This window comes from Gavialis gangeticus, unplaced genomic scaffold (genome assembly GCF_001723915.1).
Source record: "Gavialis gangeticus isolate Ggan-Ray unplaced genomic scaffold, GavGan_comp1, whole genome shotgun sequence".
NCBI lineage: Eukaryota > Metazoa > Chordata > Crocodylia > Gavialidae > Gavialis > Gavialis gangeticus.
Genome location: NW_017729024.1, coordinates 109916852 through 109934239, shown reverse-complemented (window position 1 = coordinate 109934239; position 17388 = coordinate 109916852). Strand labels below are relative to the sequence as shown.

At 36.3% G+C, this 17388-nt stretch overlaps 1 protein-coding gene across 6 annotated transcripts in view; it reads left to right on the top strand.

Annotated features, from left to right (window-relative positions):
- CCDC171 (coiled-coil domain containing 171) overlaps positions 1–17388 on the top strand; it is a 406988-nt gene that overhangs the window by 265732 nt on the left and 123868 nt on the right. For all 6 annotated transcript variants that reach the window (XM_019517555.1, XM_019517553.1, XM_019517556.1 and 3 more), the window contains one exon: positions 8938–9069. In XM_019517555.1, coding sequence (XP_019373100.1) covers positions 8938–9069 — 132 coding nt within the window. The remainder of the gene's footprint in view (positions 1–8937; positions 9070–17388) is intronic.

Below are 17388 nucleotides of genomic sequence, written 5' to 3'. Positions count from 1 at the left end.
TGGCATAAACTGGTAGTCTGTGGAAAGTCTAAGCATTTATATCAGCCCTGTAAACAAGGCCAAGCTTGAATGTCTAAACTTAGATACCCTATTTGGGCTCCTAAATAAAATTGGCACTTGGCAAACCTTTTTCATCCTGGCTTTAATGGGACCTGTGAGTGTTCGGTACTTCTGAATCAGTCATATCAGTATCAGTCATACTATTTAGTAGTAAAAATACTGACTTGAGTGCTGACTTTTAGCCATTCAGATTTGAAAATTTTGCCCTATATTTGTTTCACCCATAGGGGTAATTTTCTTCATGTAGTATTGAGACACTAATTGGCAGGCAGAGAGAGAAAGGAAGGGTGGGTGGAAGGGAACGTGCTGCTATTGCATGCACAGTTCCTGTTCTTTAATCTCTAGTGAAGTTAATCTGTCACATACATAAACCTAAGCAAACAAGAATGCATGTGCAAAGGAGCAAACAATTTACAAAAGCAACAGTTTAACATTTTATGATTTCAAATAGCTTCTCTAAGGCATTATAATATGTAACAAGCTAGACTGCTAGCTTGATAAAAATGTTATATATGAAACACAGTTTTCTTCTCCCTCCCGTTTCTTCCCTCATTTTAATATTTTGTTAATGACTTTTAATGAATGACTTTTTAGTTTTTTTTCTAGTAATGTGACTTTCTTGATTCTTGTTCTTAAAGATCAGTTGTGCAGGACATACAGGTGTTAGCACAGCTGGCTTGCTGATGACAACTCTGTCCATATAGCTGTCTAGTGTGTCATCACTCATATTGTTCAGTGTCATTCTGACCTAGCCAAGCTAAAAATGGTACTCCAGCTCAAGAGGGATTTAAAAACCTTGACAAACTAAAGATAAGACATTGCAGAATGTCATATCCGTGTGCTTAACCGTTTTTAGTTTAGACTTATCTAAAAACTAATTCCAGAGCTCATCTGTCTTTATTCTTTTGGAAGTCTGAAGATTTTTGCATAGTTTGCCTTAAGTAAGAAAATCTCCTTGTGTGGAGGACTGCGGAATTAGTTCATGCATTAGCCACTATTTTCTCCAGACGTGGGTTCATTTCCAGCCCAAGGTCATTGAAATCCATTCATAGGGGACATATTATAGTGCACATACTACAGCTACAGCAGAGCTTTGGCACAATGGTTAGTGTTTGCTAAAGAGACTCTGGATCAAATTAACATCTCTCCAACTGAGCATAGATTTTTTTTTTTTTATGTAGTAGTATGTAGAAGCCTGGATACTACTCCTAAGCTTCAGATTGTGCTGTTCTAGTCTGACAGCTAATCCTCGAGTTTTTAACTGGCCTTTAAAAAAAATCCATCAGTTTATATGAGCCATGTCTCATCACACAACTGCTGTTTATCCAGCAATTCACGTTGCTTAAATAAAAACTTCTAAATTTTGCTTTAATGTTGTATTGTAAATAAATATGGATTTGGAAAAATAGATTGTGCATAGCAACAACATAAAAATGAGCCTTTTAATGTATATAATATACAACAGTTTTTAACAGGTTGTCAATTAAGTCAAGTGCATGTTTCAAATGTCCATTTGGAAATGGTGCTATTTAAAAGACACTAAAGAGCACTTTTTAAGATGTAAATGGCTATAATTTTCCCCTGAGCACTGTCATTGTGGCTCTGCTTCAGGATATCTACATGCATCTCCAACTAACCTTCTTCCCTGATCCTCCACCCAGTAACCAGAAATTGACTGTCTGGCAGTTCCTTCATTTTGTGAAGGTTTACAGGAGGATCTCAGACACTTCTGTGTTGTGTATGTGATAAATATCCATGTAACTGTGGCTGTGAGCTCAGAAACCTTTTCTTCTCTCTTCTTACATTATATCACTGTTTAGTCTAATTAAGATTTCTTACGTTTTAGTACACTTTGTTTTTTGGTCTTTTAGGGTGCATCTACACATTCATTAATGTGCTTTTGCTGAAGTGTGTTAAATTTAGTACCTTGATTGTGAGGTACTAGAATAGTGGTCAGTAAATTCGATGGCCAGTCCTGACCTAGTGCCCCTCACTCCTGACTTGCTACCCCCAGACTGCAGGCCACTGGTGTGTGGGATGGTGGGGGTGGGGGAGTGTAGGGCATGGGGGGCCCCAAGTAGCCCCTTGCAGGCTTGAACTCTGCCAGCCTGCAGAGGAAAAGCCATGGTTTCCTATAATTTTCTCCTTTAAAGGAGAATCCATTTTAAAGTTTCTTGATCCATTTTTAAAGTTTGTTTGCAACCCTTTCATATATTCTTGCGATCTACTTTTGGGTCACAACCCATGGGTTGAGAAATACTGTACTAGAAAAAGCCACATTAGTGCAAGCACATGGGTTTTATGTGATGCTTTAATGTGCATAAAATAGGCTAATGCACAATAAGGTGTATGTGTAGATGCTCCCTTAATTTTTTTGTGGATTATATTAGGCTCTGTGCTTTTGTACAGCTTGAGTCCCAGTGTTGATCTCAGTCTGACTTTCTTCTGTCTTGAAATCCTCCGTGAAGACATTTCTATAAACTTTGCAGTAGAGAACCCTGTGTCATACTGTTTATCTCCTTCACATCTGCTAGGCTGGCATTTTTGCACTTTGTGCTGTGTTTCTGATCTGAGTGATCTATGTGGGCTATGCTAATTTAGGAAAGTCTCTTGGCTCTGGGACAGAAGTTCAATAGACCAGTTTAACCTAAATCAGTTGAGTCTGATACTATATCCATCCAGGTCTATCTTTAAACCAGGTTTGGCCATTTTGAAACCAGTCTATGTGCACTATGGTTTTAGACTGGTTTCCAATCACTTATACTGGTTTATATGCAAGTTCTGCCCCTAGTCCTGAGGAGAGACCTCCTACACTCTTCTCAGTGGCTGCTTCACTGTCCTAATATCTGTGGCATGTTCTGTGACTCCTGTGATGTTGAAGATTCAGAGGAGCAGAAAGATAGTTGAGACATGCCAGGTACTCTTAGAAAGACAATGGAGGGAGGGCCCTTTTCTGCTGAAGATTTTAACTATTTTCATGACAGTCTAAGCAAAGGGCAAAGGCACAGCAATTCTTTGATTAGGAGGAACAGCATAATCTATAAATATTGGTTGTAATAGGCCTGACATAGGATGCTGTATATACTCAGAGTTGCTTCTCTCTTGCCAAATCACATCTTTAAACAAAATTTTTGAATATTTTTGTATTCATCCTATATTAGGACCATTACTGATCTCTGTTGCCACAGAAACATTAATCTGTTGAAGGTGGATTTTAGGTGAAAGATTGACATCTTGGCCTTTGGAGCAGTTATGGTTTTCCCTATTTGAGGGTGAGGTTGGAAACCAACCAAAATCCCTGAAGTTTTTATGAAATTAAACATGAAACATATATGATGTTATTTACTTTCTAAGTATATTTATTTGCCAAATATAAAAGTGCCAATATTCCCTCCTTCCAAAATGAATAACTTGCAATTTTGTAAGTCAAATAAAACAACTGAGTATCTCACCTACTAACAAAAGATTAGGTCATTAAACACAGATATGATTTTTTTTCCTAAATATTTGCTTCCTTGCTATCTAGCCTATTGCACAGTCTCATCAAAACAAATCCAGAAACAGTCTGTATTATGTATCCGCTTACTTCACTTCTTTAAATTGTGTGAATTCGGATAAAACGGAAAGGACTTAAGCTGGAATTCTGCTGTGTAGCTCCATTGTAATCACTGCTTTCTAGATGTCTTCAGTTCAGTACTAAGAGCTCGTGAATGTTCTTAGAAATGTGAATATATGCTGACAGCCTACTAACAGAACTAATGTTACCAGCAAATAACTTCATGTATATTCACTTTTGATCTTTTAGTCTGATATAGTATAATAAGGAAATGATACAGAACAAGCATGCAAAAGTTAAGAAATGTCAGAAATAACATTCACATAATTTTAACTGTGCCCAAGAAAATCTTTAGGGCTATGATCATATGTTATTTCTCAAATTGTATATATTAGCTAGCAGATTCTGCACACATGCCTACAGTTTAAAATTTTTTATAAATAAAATATTTTGAATTGTAGTTGTGCGCGCTGAATTTGCTAGTGTTGTGATCTGTTTGCTAAATAAACAAGCTTTTGGTAAAAAGGTTTATGCATAAGATGTGCACAGAGCCCTTATATTCTTCACTGTTCAATACAGTAGCCACTTTTCATGAAATCTACTTCTCCCTTGCACGTCTCTCTTCACTCTTGGAGTTATCGGCATCCCCTGTGCAGGTAGATTAACCATATGATTGTGGCTAGGGATGCAAGGTTGTTTTTGTTCTAGCTGCCTTCTTTCTGTTCTTAAAAAGTTTCTAAAAATGTTGTCAGTTATTCACCATATACAGAACACACAGTGATGCAATATAAAACATTTTGGGATGTTCTTCCATAATACACACCCACTGCTTTCTGTCTGCTGAATACTATAACCATTTTGATCTTGCAGGATCATATTTTCATAGTGTTCCATGCCACTGTGGTTTCTCTCTTGCTGTGTGTGTACCATGTGTAATATGCTGTTAAGAGCTATACAAAATAGAGAACAAGGAGATTTACAACACCGTGGTATTACATATAAACGTGATATATGAATTTACTACCGATTTACAAAGAATGTGGTTCTGCTGGTTGCATGCGTAGTAGCACTTACTAATATGAGTAGTCCCATTGTCCCTGCATAAGCAAATGTGGAAGAATTAGGCTGAAAATAAGAGATTAAAAACATTGGGTTTTCCAAAGATTGGGTTACTTAATGAACAGCCATTGACCAAAACGGGGAGATAGGCAAGTGCACCTTTGTCTTCACTTAAAAATCCACATATTCCAGTCCTTTGTCTCTGTTGAGAAGGTATAGCCTATTATACCAAGTTATGCATTTGGGGGGGGTGGGGAGGGGGATGAGACAAGAGTGTGAGCAGTAAATAGGAACTAGAAGGGTAATTAGGATACAGTGAAAATTATTCCACATGTGAGCAACACAGAATTTTAACTTCTAATTTTAGACATGAAGGTATTGAACCCTGTATCCCATTTCAGCACCAAACCAAACCATTAATTTCAATTTGTTGTCTCATTATAATTTTGATATGAATTCATTCAGACTTCCCTGGTTTTTCAGTTGAGTAGTTATGACACTTACTGACTTTTTCCCCTTTACTAACCTAAATCATTTAAAAGTTGATCAGACTATCATAAATCACTGTTCAATTGTTTCAAACTGCTTTGGAGGACTCTTATTTTCCTCAAACTGTGTGTTATATTTAAGTCAGTTTTTTTGCGACTGAAAGGCCCTGATCCTGCAAAACTTAATGTGTTTTTAATTTACCTGCTGTGTTGATGTTATTCTTTACTTAAGGCTTTATAAGCCTGCTTAACTTGCAAGATCTAGGCCAAAGACACTTGTTTGTTAGAACTAGAAACATACCCAGAGTCTGAGCTACAAATGACTATAATCATTTTTCTCTTGATTTCTCCCTCTCTCCATTCTTTTTCCCAGTGTAGTACAATAAAAGCAGCCTTATGCATTTTTAGGCTTTTTAATATACCTTTTGGGGATAGACCTTCAGGTCTCGTCCAGCACTGTGCTCTGTGCGTGTGTGTTTAAGGGGAAGAAAATTGTGGTATTTGGGGCTTAGTGCTGTAGTTTTATCTGACAAAACATCTTAATTTAAGCTTTTGTATGTAGATCCTGTCTAATTGGGAAGTGGTCTGTGATATTTATACTATGCAAGAGGCTATACAAAATTAAATAATTACCCTTACCTCTTTCAGTAAAAAAATCTTTGTTTTACAAATTTCTCTATCGGCCTTACAATTTTATCCCTAAGTTTATCCCTTTCTGAAATTTTGTTTCTTTTTGCAGTCTTCCTAGCAAGACAAAAGAATCGTCTTCTCCATCATTTTAGCGCTGGGGGGGGAACCTCCCCCAATATTCTGAATGACACAGTAAATATTTTTTACTTATGATTTAAAATGTTGAAAGAGAAGTGAGTCAGATTTTACATAGGCTGAATAAATATTTATTTGGACACACGCGCGCACTGTCATACTTTGAAATTGGTGGTTAGTTGAAAGATTGCACTAGTTTTATTGTTAAAGATGTTTGCATAGCATCTGTCCTGTAATAAATAAAAGAGTATAGTCCTCTGCATTGCCATTTAAGCATCACAAATACAGTATAGACAGCTTTCAACTCTTTGGAAAGGAAAGCTATTAACATGTTATCTAAGCAAAACATTCTCCTTATACAAGCTGATTGAAAATGAGATATCTTTTTAAATCTATTTTTGAATGAGATATTTTGATATGTAAACTTAGTATCAGAAATCATACACGTAAGCCGTTATATTACTTTTTATGGCTGTAATATTAATGATTTGCATTTAATAGATTAAAAAAAATATGACTAGCTTTATTGTCCAGTGAGTGTCAGGCCCCAGTGGTAAAACATAGCCTAATATTAATAGGGTTAAAAGGACCTCCACTGTCTGTACTATATGTGCATTATACCTACATTGCTTATACATTGTTTTTTCCCCCCTAGTATTAGCAATCTGCTTTTGTACTTTGACATCAGGGATTTCCCTTGTGAATTTTGTCACAGAAAAAAGAGAATCATCAATATCGCAGTTAAACTTGACTTTCAAAGCTAATAGTATCTCATTTGGGGGCTCAAATTTAATAAATTTTCTTTGATTCTGGGTGAGTTTTTAAACATCAAACAATGAATTGGCCAGGGTGCAGTAAAATATTTAGATCTATTGACTATGGTTCAGAAGGGTAGAAGGCAAAACACTGGTGGTTTGATGTTGATAAATTCTTAGTACCTTAATCCACATTAATGTTTTCTTTTATCTGTGTTGCATATTGGCAACACAAAGAGCCTGAAAACATGGCATATATACACTATAAAAATTTAAATCAAATATATATTTAAAATAATGTGTTTGTGTTATATTAAACAAGGTTAACATCTGACCAGAATTACACATACTGACAGAAGACCCTGGAGAATATGTTTGTTCCACAGGACTGTATATCCTGAACCTTGTACACTGTGTGTGGAAAAAAAAATGTGTGGAAGACCTACTCTGTTATAAAAATTGCATTATAGTGCATATGTTTGGCAGTCACAGGTATTGACAGGAATTCTTTAGGTCAACCTGGGAAATGTAAGGCTCCCTATTCCCATAGTCTTTGGGAAGGAATTAAAAATAACACATCTCTGGTCCTCTGTACGTTTACTCATGCACACTTGTTCAATCAGACTAGATTTAAAATGCTGTGATGTTGTTTGAGGTACATTCACCCATGTAATCAACAGCATTAAAAAAAACAATTTTGCAAGTGGTTGAATAGAAGAAAAATATATTATCTAGGACTTAAAATCAGTTGGAGTGGTTTGAATTTAGGGTTGATATGATATTTTGGATAGGTTGAGCTCTGAGTAAGAGAAGCTGCCTAAATTTATCTTTGTGAGTATTGTTAGTAAATAGTATATGTGCTTCAATATTCAGTAGTTTCTGTATTCCCTTTCAAAACTATGCCTTACTATAAAAGTAAAGTTCAGTGATTCTTCTGGTGTCATAAATTATTGTTTTTAACAAATATAACCTATGTCCCTAATTCTTAATATATATGTATGTTATTATATAAAGATACTACATATACTCGCTTTAACTACTAGAATTTTATTTTTGCAAGAAGTAAATCTATTACTGCTCTAAGAAAAACATATTAAACCTTTTATAAAATATAAAATTGCCTTTTATATTAAACCAATGAATAAAAATACAACAGTGCATACAATATGTAACACGAATATACGGTATGTGTTTGTGATCTAATAATAAATATACCCCACGCTATGTACTTGTGTTAGCAGGAGGTAAAGCATACTTCAAATTGATAATCAAAATATTTGTCCTGATGTGAAACAAGAATGTATTTGGAGGATTAAGGAGGAAAAATATTTCATGTGTTTATATTGCTGAAAATTTTACTTGTGTTTTTATTATCCACATAGAACATTATTTTATATAATGAATTAAGAAAACTTACTTGCTTAACCAGTAGGTGGCAGTGTGATACCAACTGCATATGGTTTCATTTGTAGACATAAATAAGTAGAACTCGCACATTTATAGTGTGATTTTGATTTATTTTTATTATTATTATTTTTATTTTTACCTTTTGGAATACTTAAGAAAAATCAAATTATCTAGACTTTGTGCAAATACTACAAGTTTTCGCTCCATATCTTGTTTAGAAAGGAATGCAACAAATTTGGCCAATACTAGTATGTATTCTTTTGTGAATCTGCAGTATGAAATCTAACAGGCATTGCAATTAACAGAAGGAAAAATCCTCCACAGGTAGATTTTGGTTTGATTTGGTTTGGTTTTAGGAAAGATTTTAAATTTTGTTCTAGAGTTCAATTGAATTTATAGTAGCTGAACCTGATTATGATGTAAAAATATCTCTCTGCAGCAGTCCAAATCAATTTTTTTCCTGGGTTGCTCCACAGTACTTTGTTAACGTAATGGTTCATAGTTTTGGGATAACAAACAATTATTACATTTTCTATTCCTTTGATTAGTTTTTTTTAGAAGGGATGAATCTGAAATTTGTAGGCGAGTTGATCTAAAGCTCATGGTGACTCTTCTTTCTTTCTCATTTCAGTCCAGAGGAGGATGCTTTTTCTTCTTAACATTCTCTCCTAGCACTCTGAATTAGAGATTTATTTGCAACGAAAAATCAATTAGTCCTAAATTTATTCATGGATTTCAGGTCCAGCGATCAATGCAAGTCCACTCAGTGGGCTCAAGGGGACCCAGTTCATCCCAGTTAATGTGTCTGAAGGGGAATTACCATTGATGCTGTTTTTTTTCCCTTTAGGTCAGAGATCAGATCTCGCTGTCACGGACTGCAGCAACCAGGAATGACTTCACCCTGCAGCTACCCAAACTGCACCTGGAGACCTTTGCAATGGAAGGGCTGAAGGGCGGGCCAGAGGTTGTAGCATTTCAGGTTAGACTCTAAATAACCTTCTTCTGCAGCTGAGATAGTATAGAAAAACAAAATAGCTCTACCTATGAGGAACAAAAGCTTCAAAACTGCTCCAGTCAGAAACTGGAAAGAGATGCAAACTAATCGCTTTACATATCCTTGAATGAATACAATTCAGGGATAATCAGGAGCTTTTAATACTGCAGATGAAATATTAAATAATTGGGTGAACATATCCCCCAAAATGCAAAATAGGTTATATTAAAAAAGTAGTGTTGACAGAAACCACCTTTCTTACATAATGTAATCTAAACCTAACAGAATAATATAGAAAAACAGTATTCCTCTGTTTCTTATAAGCTGTTTAAGAATGTTTTACTCTAACATTTAAGAAAGACTGAGACATTTAAACTATCAAGGAATCAGTTTTTTTAAAGCAGTACTAATTTAAAGGGAATTATTTATTTGGAATAATCAAGCAGAAGAAATATTTTGTCCATATAATCCCTGATTTTCATGTTTCAGATCTATAAAGTATTACTTTTTAGGAGGGGGAAACAAAGGAAAATATTATCATGTACTAAGAAATGACCCCATTTTAACTCTCTAGAAGTTGGTTGTTTACTTTTTTTTATCTTGTTGAGTTTATTTATGTACACAGTATCCCTTAGTCTTTTTATAGTAATTCAAAATGACTTCATTCTTGTTCCACATAATTGCTAAAGGCAGAAGAATTCTGTTTTTTGAATGAGAGAATGGAGAAGATGTTGAATAAATCTTTCTGTCAGTGTGCTCCTATATATGGGGAAAAATATCAGTCTTGTGTAAATTGTAGGGAAGTTCACTGCGGACATTGCATAGTGTGTGTACACTACAATTTAATGCAGTATAAACTGTATATTCTGTATAAAGTATGTCACTGCTGTGTCAGGGTCACAGAATTAATCACAAACATTAAGGAAATAGTGTTCAATCTGAAAATTGTATCCTGCCTTTGTACAAATGCATTATGGTCAGTTTTGTTAATTAAACGATTGTATAACATTTTCTTGAATAGTATCATATGGTATAATGCACACAGATTTTTTTTTGTAAAGCTAATTTCAGATAGCTTGTATTTGCAAGGAAAGAAGGAAAGGCTACAACTGTAGAGTAGCCACTCCTCAACGTAGTGATGGTCACTCATTCACTTTTGTGGCTAACAATGAAATTCTACAAGGTGTGTCTCTTCTAAAAGAAAGCCATGGTAAAACAAAGCTGCTGCTTTTTTAAAACTGCTTCCTTATGCCTTCCTGATTTGATAGCCTGTTGTAAGGCCACCTTCCCTTTCTTTTTCCATCCCTTTCTTTTTCCATCCTATGTCCCCAGTAATGCTAGGGAACCAGTTGAAAGACAGCTTGCCCTGTCTTCCATTCTAGGAGAAGGATGAATAGGTATTTAGGAATATAACTAGAGCTAGAAATTGGTGTTGCATTTGGCCTTGGATAAGTTATCCGTATGTTTGTCCTGGAATAAAAATATCCTGAGATCAGCATATATATTAATCACCATTCTAACCAGGGTTTAGTCAGCAGTTGACTGTGGTACTGCTTTTCTACCATTGGTTCAATGATGCAATCCTGGGATAACTATAGAGATACTTTGCAGTATCCCAGGACAAAATGTTACTGCCTCTTATCCAGGAAACTTTTAGGATTTATCCTGGGACAACAGACACAGATGTCTGTTTGATTGCACTTTGTTCCAGGATAACATGGTTTAGCAGTGTCTGTGTGCAAAACTTGACTTCATGCCTATGGACTGGGTGTTATCTGAATGGCTAACTGATGTTGTGATTTCACATGTACATGCTTCCAATCATGACAGTTATAATAGCACCTGGTTATTTTACACATAGACCACCTTTGCTGCTTATCCCAGTGAGATTCTTAGGGTTTTCTTTGTAATTGCATTTATTCAAAAGCAATTTGAAATAGTATCTTTGACATTAAAGTCAAACTTTGTGTAATTTACACGAAGTATTTGTTTGTTGTGTACCTGTTAATTGAGTGTTAATTTCACAACATGATACAAAATATATAAGGAACCTGTCCTTGAATTATATAAGTAGCAGTTCCTCATTAAGTAGTCCTATACTTAATCCTTAGTCTTGTGCCAATACTAGACAATCATTGAAAAATGTCAAGAATACTGTGATCCATATCTTGAAATTCACTTAAGAAAGGTGTACAAGGTTTCTTCTGTTTACAAGAAATCAACCATCAAGGCATGAAAATACCTAGCTACAAAATGAAGATAAATTGAACAGTTAACTGGTTGTTTAATTAGAAACCCAGTTATTTCTGGCATGATATAATGAAATGAGGATCAACCCAGAAGGCACTTTTTCCAATAAAAAGGATGGACATATACATAGGTTTAGAAAAGCAAAAGAGGTTCCTTAAGTACCTGCATGAAATGTAACTTAGTTGCCAAGAATATATAAAAAAAAAAAAAAAATACTTGTAAATTTCAGTCATAAAGTAAAACCAATCTTACAAGACCTTGAGAGAGTAATTTAAGATGGTTGATGCATGGAAAAAGACTGAATATCTTCAAGAATCAGCCCTTATCGGTTCTATAACACTGAATTCACCCTATGTGATGTGTGATTCGCTAGCAAGGGCATAGACCGAACAGTACTATGCACTAATGTTGGTAACACTTAACATAGTGTTCATCTGGCTGCTGAAACATGTGAGCTGAACCAACTGCATCCTGTTTCCAGCCTTGCATAAATGTAAACATCAAAGAGAAGAGATCCACATGTGAATCTTTGCAATCAGTGCAGGTAATAGGATGCAAAAGAGACACTGAAACAAACTTACGATGTTGGCCAAGGTTGAGAGAGGTCTTGAATTAAATTAGAAAGATTACTGTTTGTTAGGAACCACTCCTCTCCTAAAAAAAGCTGTCAGACTACACATAAAGTAGCAATGAAATCTGTTATAAGTCAGAGTTTTTCAAGTTGTTCAATAGATATCCACAATGAAAATAGGACCATTTTGACAATGCTTTTATCATCTTTTGAAGCATACCATAGCAAGCTGTTACTTTGCAGTCATTACTAAGAGTAAGGGTTTTTAAAATAAAAAAGAGATAGTAAAATGTCATATACACCATTTTATGTGGCTGACTACCTTTGAAGGTTTGTCTTGCAGGAATAGAAGGCATTTAAATAACACAAAAAAACCTGTTAATTAAACACATCCCAAATATTACCAATACTATTCTACTGTAAATAGAGGTAACACACACACATATTCATTAGTCATGAAAAGTACTAGGACCACCATGCTTGGTTGCAGTTGTCACCTCTGTGTTGGCCATGCAATAGGATAATGCAGAATTGTTTTGAGAGCAGGGTGTGACTATGCAATTATGCAGCCACTGAAGTTCAGATATGATAGTTTGTGGCACATGCAATTAGAGACGGACTAGTCAATTCCTTTATCATGGGCTCTATCTTGACCTCTATCCAAGAAATCTCTGTTTGCATGTTCAACTAATTGCTTCCATTAATTTATAGAGGTGGTTTTTGAGCTGGTATTAAATTGAATTTGTATTCCTTAAAAATTTGTGAACTCCTTAAAAAGGAGTATTTGCCAATGGCCATCCAAGTCTGATTCTTGTCATGTTATATCGATATTAGTCCCCTGTAAACAACCTGTGCCAGTTGATTGGGTGTTAGAAATATAATTCAGTCTTTTATCACCTTTTCATAACACCTTTATTACAACGAAGGAAAAATATTAATCAAAAAGTTAAAATGGAGGAAGATATGGAACTCATATTCCTTTGCGGTACAAAGTGTTCAGCTATTTGGTGCACAAAGACTTCACAATGGGATTGAGTGACAGTGGGGAATGGTACATGCACAAAGATGAGTTTGAAGTTGGTGTCTGATATACAGACTGTGCATGAATTGGAGGCTCCAAGCATGTGAACTTAATATATGTGGCTGGAGTAGTATGTACATTTTTAAAAATTTCATGCTATGTAAAAAAAAAAAAAAAGAAAGAAAGATATTATTCTCTTCTTTGAGGCTATGGAGCATATATTTGGTTGTGTGCCTACATTTAAGTACATAGTTTGGGTGACCATGGAGAGATGAGTGAATTCTTTGATTCATAGCTAAAACATTGCCTTGGTGTGATGTTAGGAGCTAATACACATGAAGACGTGCTTCTATTCAAATTAGTCACCAAACTGACCCTGAACAGGTCTAGTCATTGAAATCCACTGTATTTTCACAGACATCAGTAATGTTAGCTTTGGTGCCCTGACAGACCTACTTTATACTGAATAAGTCTCCTGTATTTTTTGCATCGAATACTGTGCTCCTCCGTTCCTTTCTTAAATTACATGTACTGTTGGAATGCGCTGCTAAAGTGCTTACCATGTTCTTGTTTGAAAGATTTTGTCTCTTGCGTGCGCGTTAGAGATGTAGGATATGTGATCTCTCTTTTTCTTTTCCTTCAATCTTATACTTGTATATGTGTGTACCCATATAACTTTAGCGATGGCACATGTAGTTTAAATATATCTTACAGTTTCTAAAGTTCTTTGAGATTCTTTGGAATGAAAAGTGCTATATGAACACAACATACTATTACTATTGTAGTTTGTAGTAGTAATATAGTTGAGTACTGACATCTTTTCTCAATGATGGAATATAATCATTATAAATTTATAAGGGGATTAGGTCTTTCCATTTATTTTATGTAAATTATGCATCCATGTATGATGTAGTTGTGGCTTATCATACTGTATTGTAGACAGAAGTAAAACCCATTTTTCTAATCAATTGGGCAAGCATAAATGTAGTTTAAAGTGTTAGGAACATAGTGAATAGCTTGTACTTATTTTCATTCTCTCTTGCTTTCCTCAGTAATTTTAGATTTACTTTTAAATAAATTAGAAGCTAAGAGATTTTACATAAATAATTTGGTTTATTGTTTTCTTTAGAAAGGGATAAACACTATTCATATTCATATGTTTAGATTTGACTGCTGATAAATTTGTAGTCAGACAGACACAAACAAGTGACTTCAAAGCTAATGTTTTGTCATCATTAAATCACCCTTTTTTGCTAAGTCACTGCAACATACATAATATTTAAAAGGACACTCTGATATCAGTCCTCAGCAGAATGAGTTATGGATACAGTAATTGCTTGAACTCTGAATTTTTTTGGCCTTGCAAATTGTACAAATTTTGCTTTGTTTCTATTGACATGTTTTTAGTATTTTTTTTTTTTCCTTTGGTCTTAAATTTAGGGCTGTGGAAGGATAGTTTAGATAATCTTGCCTGTTTCTAGGTACTTGAATACCCACATTAACTTACCACTTTATTTCCCCTGCCCTACCTTCAAAAACTGCATTGTAGTGACAACTGATTTTTTATCTAGGTTGTGTGAATGTAGCTGCCTTTGGAATTTGTGAATACGTTCCCCGGTTCAAACAGAGTGGTTTTTCAGCCAATCTGAAATGTTTCCTTCAGGATTTCAGCATGCCACTTTCCCACCTCAAATGTAGGATGAGTTAGAATTCTGAAATCTGATAATCAACGTAATGGCACATCATGCGGCTACTGGATTGTCAGCCTGACTTTTAGTATACTTTTAAGACAACAACTTTTTAAAATAATAGCAGTAATGCTTTGCACTTGCACCTTGAGCTGAATCCATTCATAAATAAGTAAACATATTAATCTCATTAGACTGGAATAACACTTCCTTAAGACACAGAATCTATGCAAGCTTGACCTTTTGCAAACTTGATTTTATCAAGATATGCTCAACTGTGCATTTGGCACAAGGCTACAGAGACAATATTTGACAGTTTAAAAAACAGATGAACAGGCAGAAGAGACTTAACATAATGAACTTTTATAACTCCAGTATAGAGATATTATGATGCTTCATAAATGCACACTTGCTTGATATTTTGGAGATTAGGTTGTATTATGAAAATATATGTTTAAAAGCTATTTTGGGGAATAGATTTTTCTAAATACAGCTCTTTTAAAAGATCATAATTTTTGGAGAAACTTTAACTGGTTGTGTAGTTGTGTATTTTGGGCATGATCATGCCATTGACTTGATAGTAATAGCTCTTTGGAGATGCATACTTATTGTGTGGATTTCTTAAAGCGGTGATGATGAACCACATTTGGATTATTCGGTCTCTCTTATAAACTGCTAATAATGTCTGGCATTGTGGTTTGTGGTACTTGGATTAAGTGAATGCTCCTTTAAAATTACAGATTCGTGGTGAGATATGTGCATATGGCATATGTTGACCTACCTTACAAGGGTTTTGATTGGCACAACATTGGCACACATAACTCAAATATTCTTTTAATAGACAGGGATATGTTTTTGTGTGGACAGTTGTGGAAACTGTAGCTAGAGAGACCAGTTCCCATATTCATTTCTGCTAGGTGGGCCAAGCCTAATTCTCTTGTTAGACTATTAACAAATACTATAAGCCTGCAAAAAATGTAATGTGTGTGTATCATTAACTGCAGACAATATTATGTTGCTTTTTCATTTTTCATGCAGCAACACAGAGTATATAGCAAGACTTAATATGTGTACAGTTCAACAATATACTGGAATGAGGAGGAGGCAGGGAGGCAGGGGGAAAAGGTAGCAGCTGGAAAATGAGCGATGTTTAGGAACTGTTGTAATCCTTGGCCAGTATACTGCTGGGACAAGAACACAAGAACTCCCAGAAAAAGTCCAAACACCCCCAGATAAATAATGACTTCCACAATGACAGTTAATGGGAGCTATGAACATGGGATAGATGGAGGATTAGGTTGGTCCTAAATATCCTGAACATTCATTCCAGTGGAGTTATTCCTCCTCTGAGATCCTGTGTCTGTAATAGATACTTTTGCTTGCTTATAGATAGGGCATGGTGGCACTTAAGAGATTTAACTCATTCAGAAAGGGATAAGCTTTTGTAAGCCAACAACCTGCTTTACCAGATGCTATGAGAAAGCAAAGAAAAGAGAGTCTTCTGTATGGAGACAATCCTCTGAGCCCAAAGGGTGACAGTCCCAACTTGAGTCAATGGGGAAAAGAGTGCTCAAAAGCTCCCATGGCTCACCAAAGGCGTTCAGGAACATCTGAAAGCTAAAAAGGAGGTGTACACCCATACACCTGATAGAAGGGAAGGGCCATCACCAAGGAGGATTATACCTCCATTTCTTGGGACTGTAGGGGGCTGTTAGGAAGGATAAGGCAGAGACAGAACTAGTACTAGTGACCAGGATCACAGATAACAAGAAGTCCTTTTTAAATGCCTAAGGAGTAAAAAGAAAGCACCGGGTAATGTGGGGCCCCTGCAGGACATGCTTGGCAATCTGGTGCTTGTACCAGATAATAAAGCTGACCTCTTCAACAAATTCTTTGCCTCCATTTTTCTGAGCAGGGACATCCCCCCACCGGGATTCTGGATGGAGTCAGAGGCACCACCAGGCCTAGGGTCAGCGAGGATCTAGTTAGGGAACTTTTTGTGGGGCTGGACATGTTCAAGTCAGCAGGTCCAGATCTTCATCCCAGGGTGCTGAGGGAATTGGCAGAGGTCATTGTGGGACCCCTGGCACAGCTTTATGAGCACTTGTGGTGCTCTGGCCAGGTGCCAGAGGACTGGAAAAGGGCCAATGTGGTCCCCATTTTCAAAAAGGGGAGGAAGGAGGACCCAGGGAGCTATAGACCTGTTAGTCTTACGTCGGTCCTGAGGAAGCTCTTTGAGAAAATTATCCAGGAACACATCTGCAAGGGACCAGCAAGGGAGATTATGCTTAGGGGCAACCAACATGGATTCATTAGGGGCAGGTCCTGTCAGACCAATCTGGTTGCCTTCTCTGACCAGGTCACAAAATCCTTAGGTGCAGGTGTCGTGGTGGACTTTAGGAAGGCCTTCGACACTGTCTCTCACCTCATTCTCATTAAAAAATTAGGCAACTGTGGCATCAATGCCTACACAGTCAGATGGGTCGCAAATTGGATAGAGGGCCGCACCCAGAGAGTGGTGGTGGATGGGTCATTTTCGACCTGAAGGGATGTGGGCAGTGTGGTCCCCCAGGTCTCAGTCCTTGGGTCTGCACCATTTAACATCTTCATCAGTGACTTGGGCGAGGGGTGGAAAGCACCTTGTTCAAATTCATGGATCACAATAAGATGTGGGGAGAGGTGGGCATGCTAGAAGGGAGGGACAGGCTACAACTAGATCTAGGCAGGTTACAGGGGCGGGCGGATGAGAATAGGATGGGATTCAATACTGACAA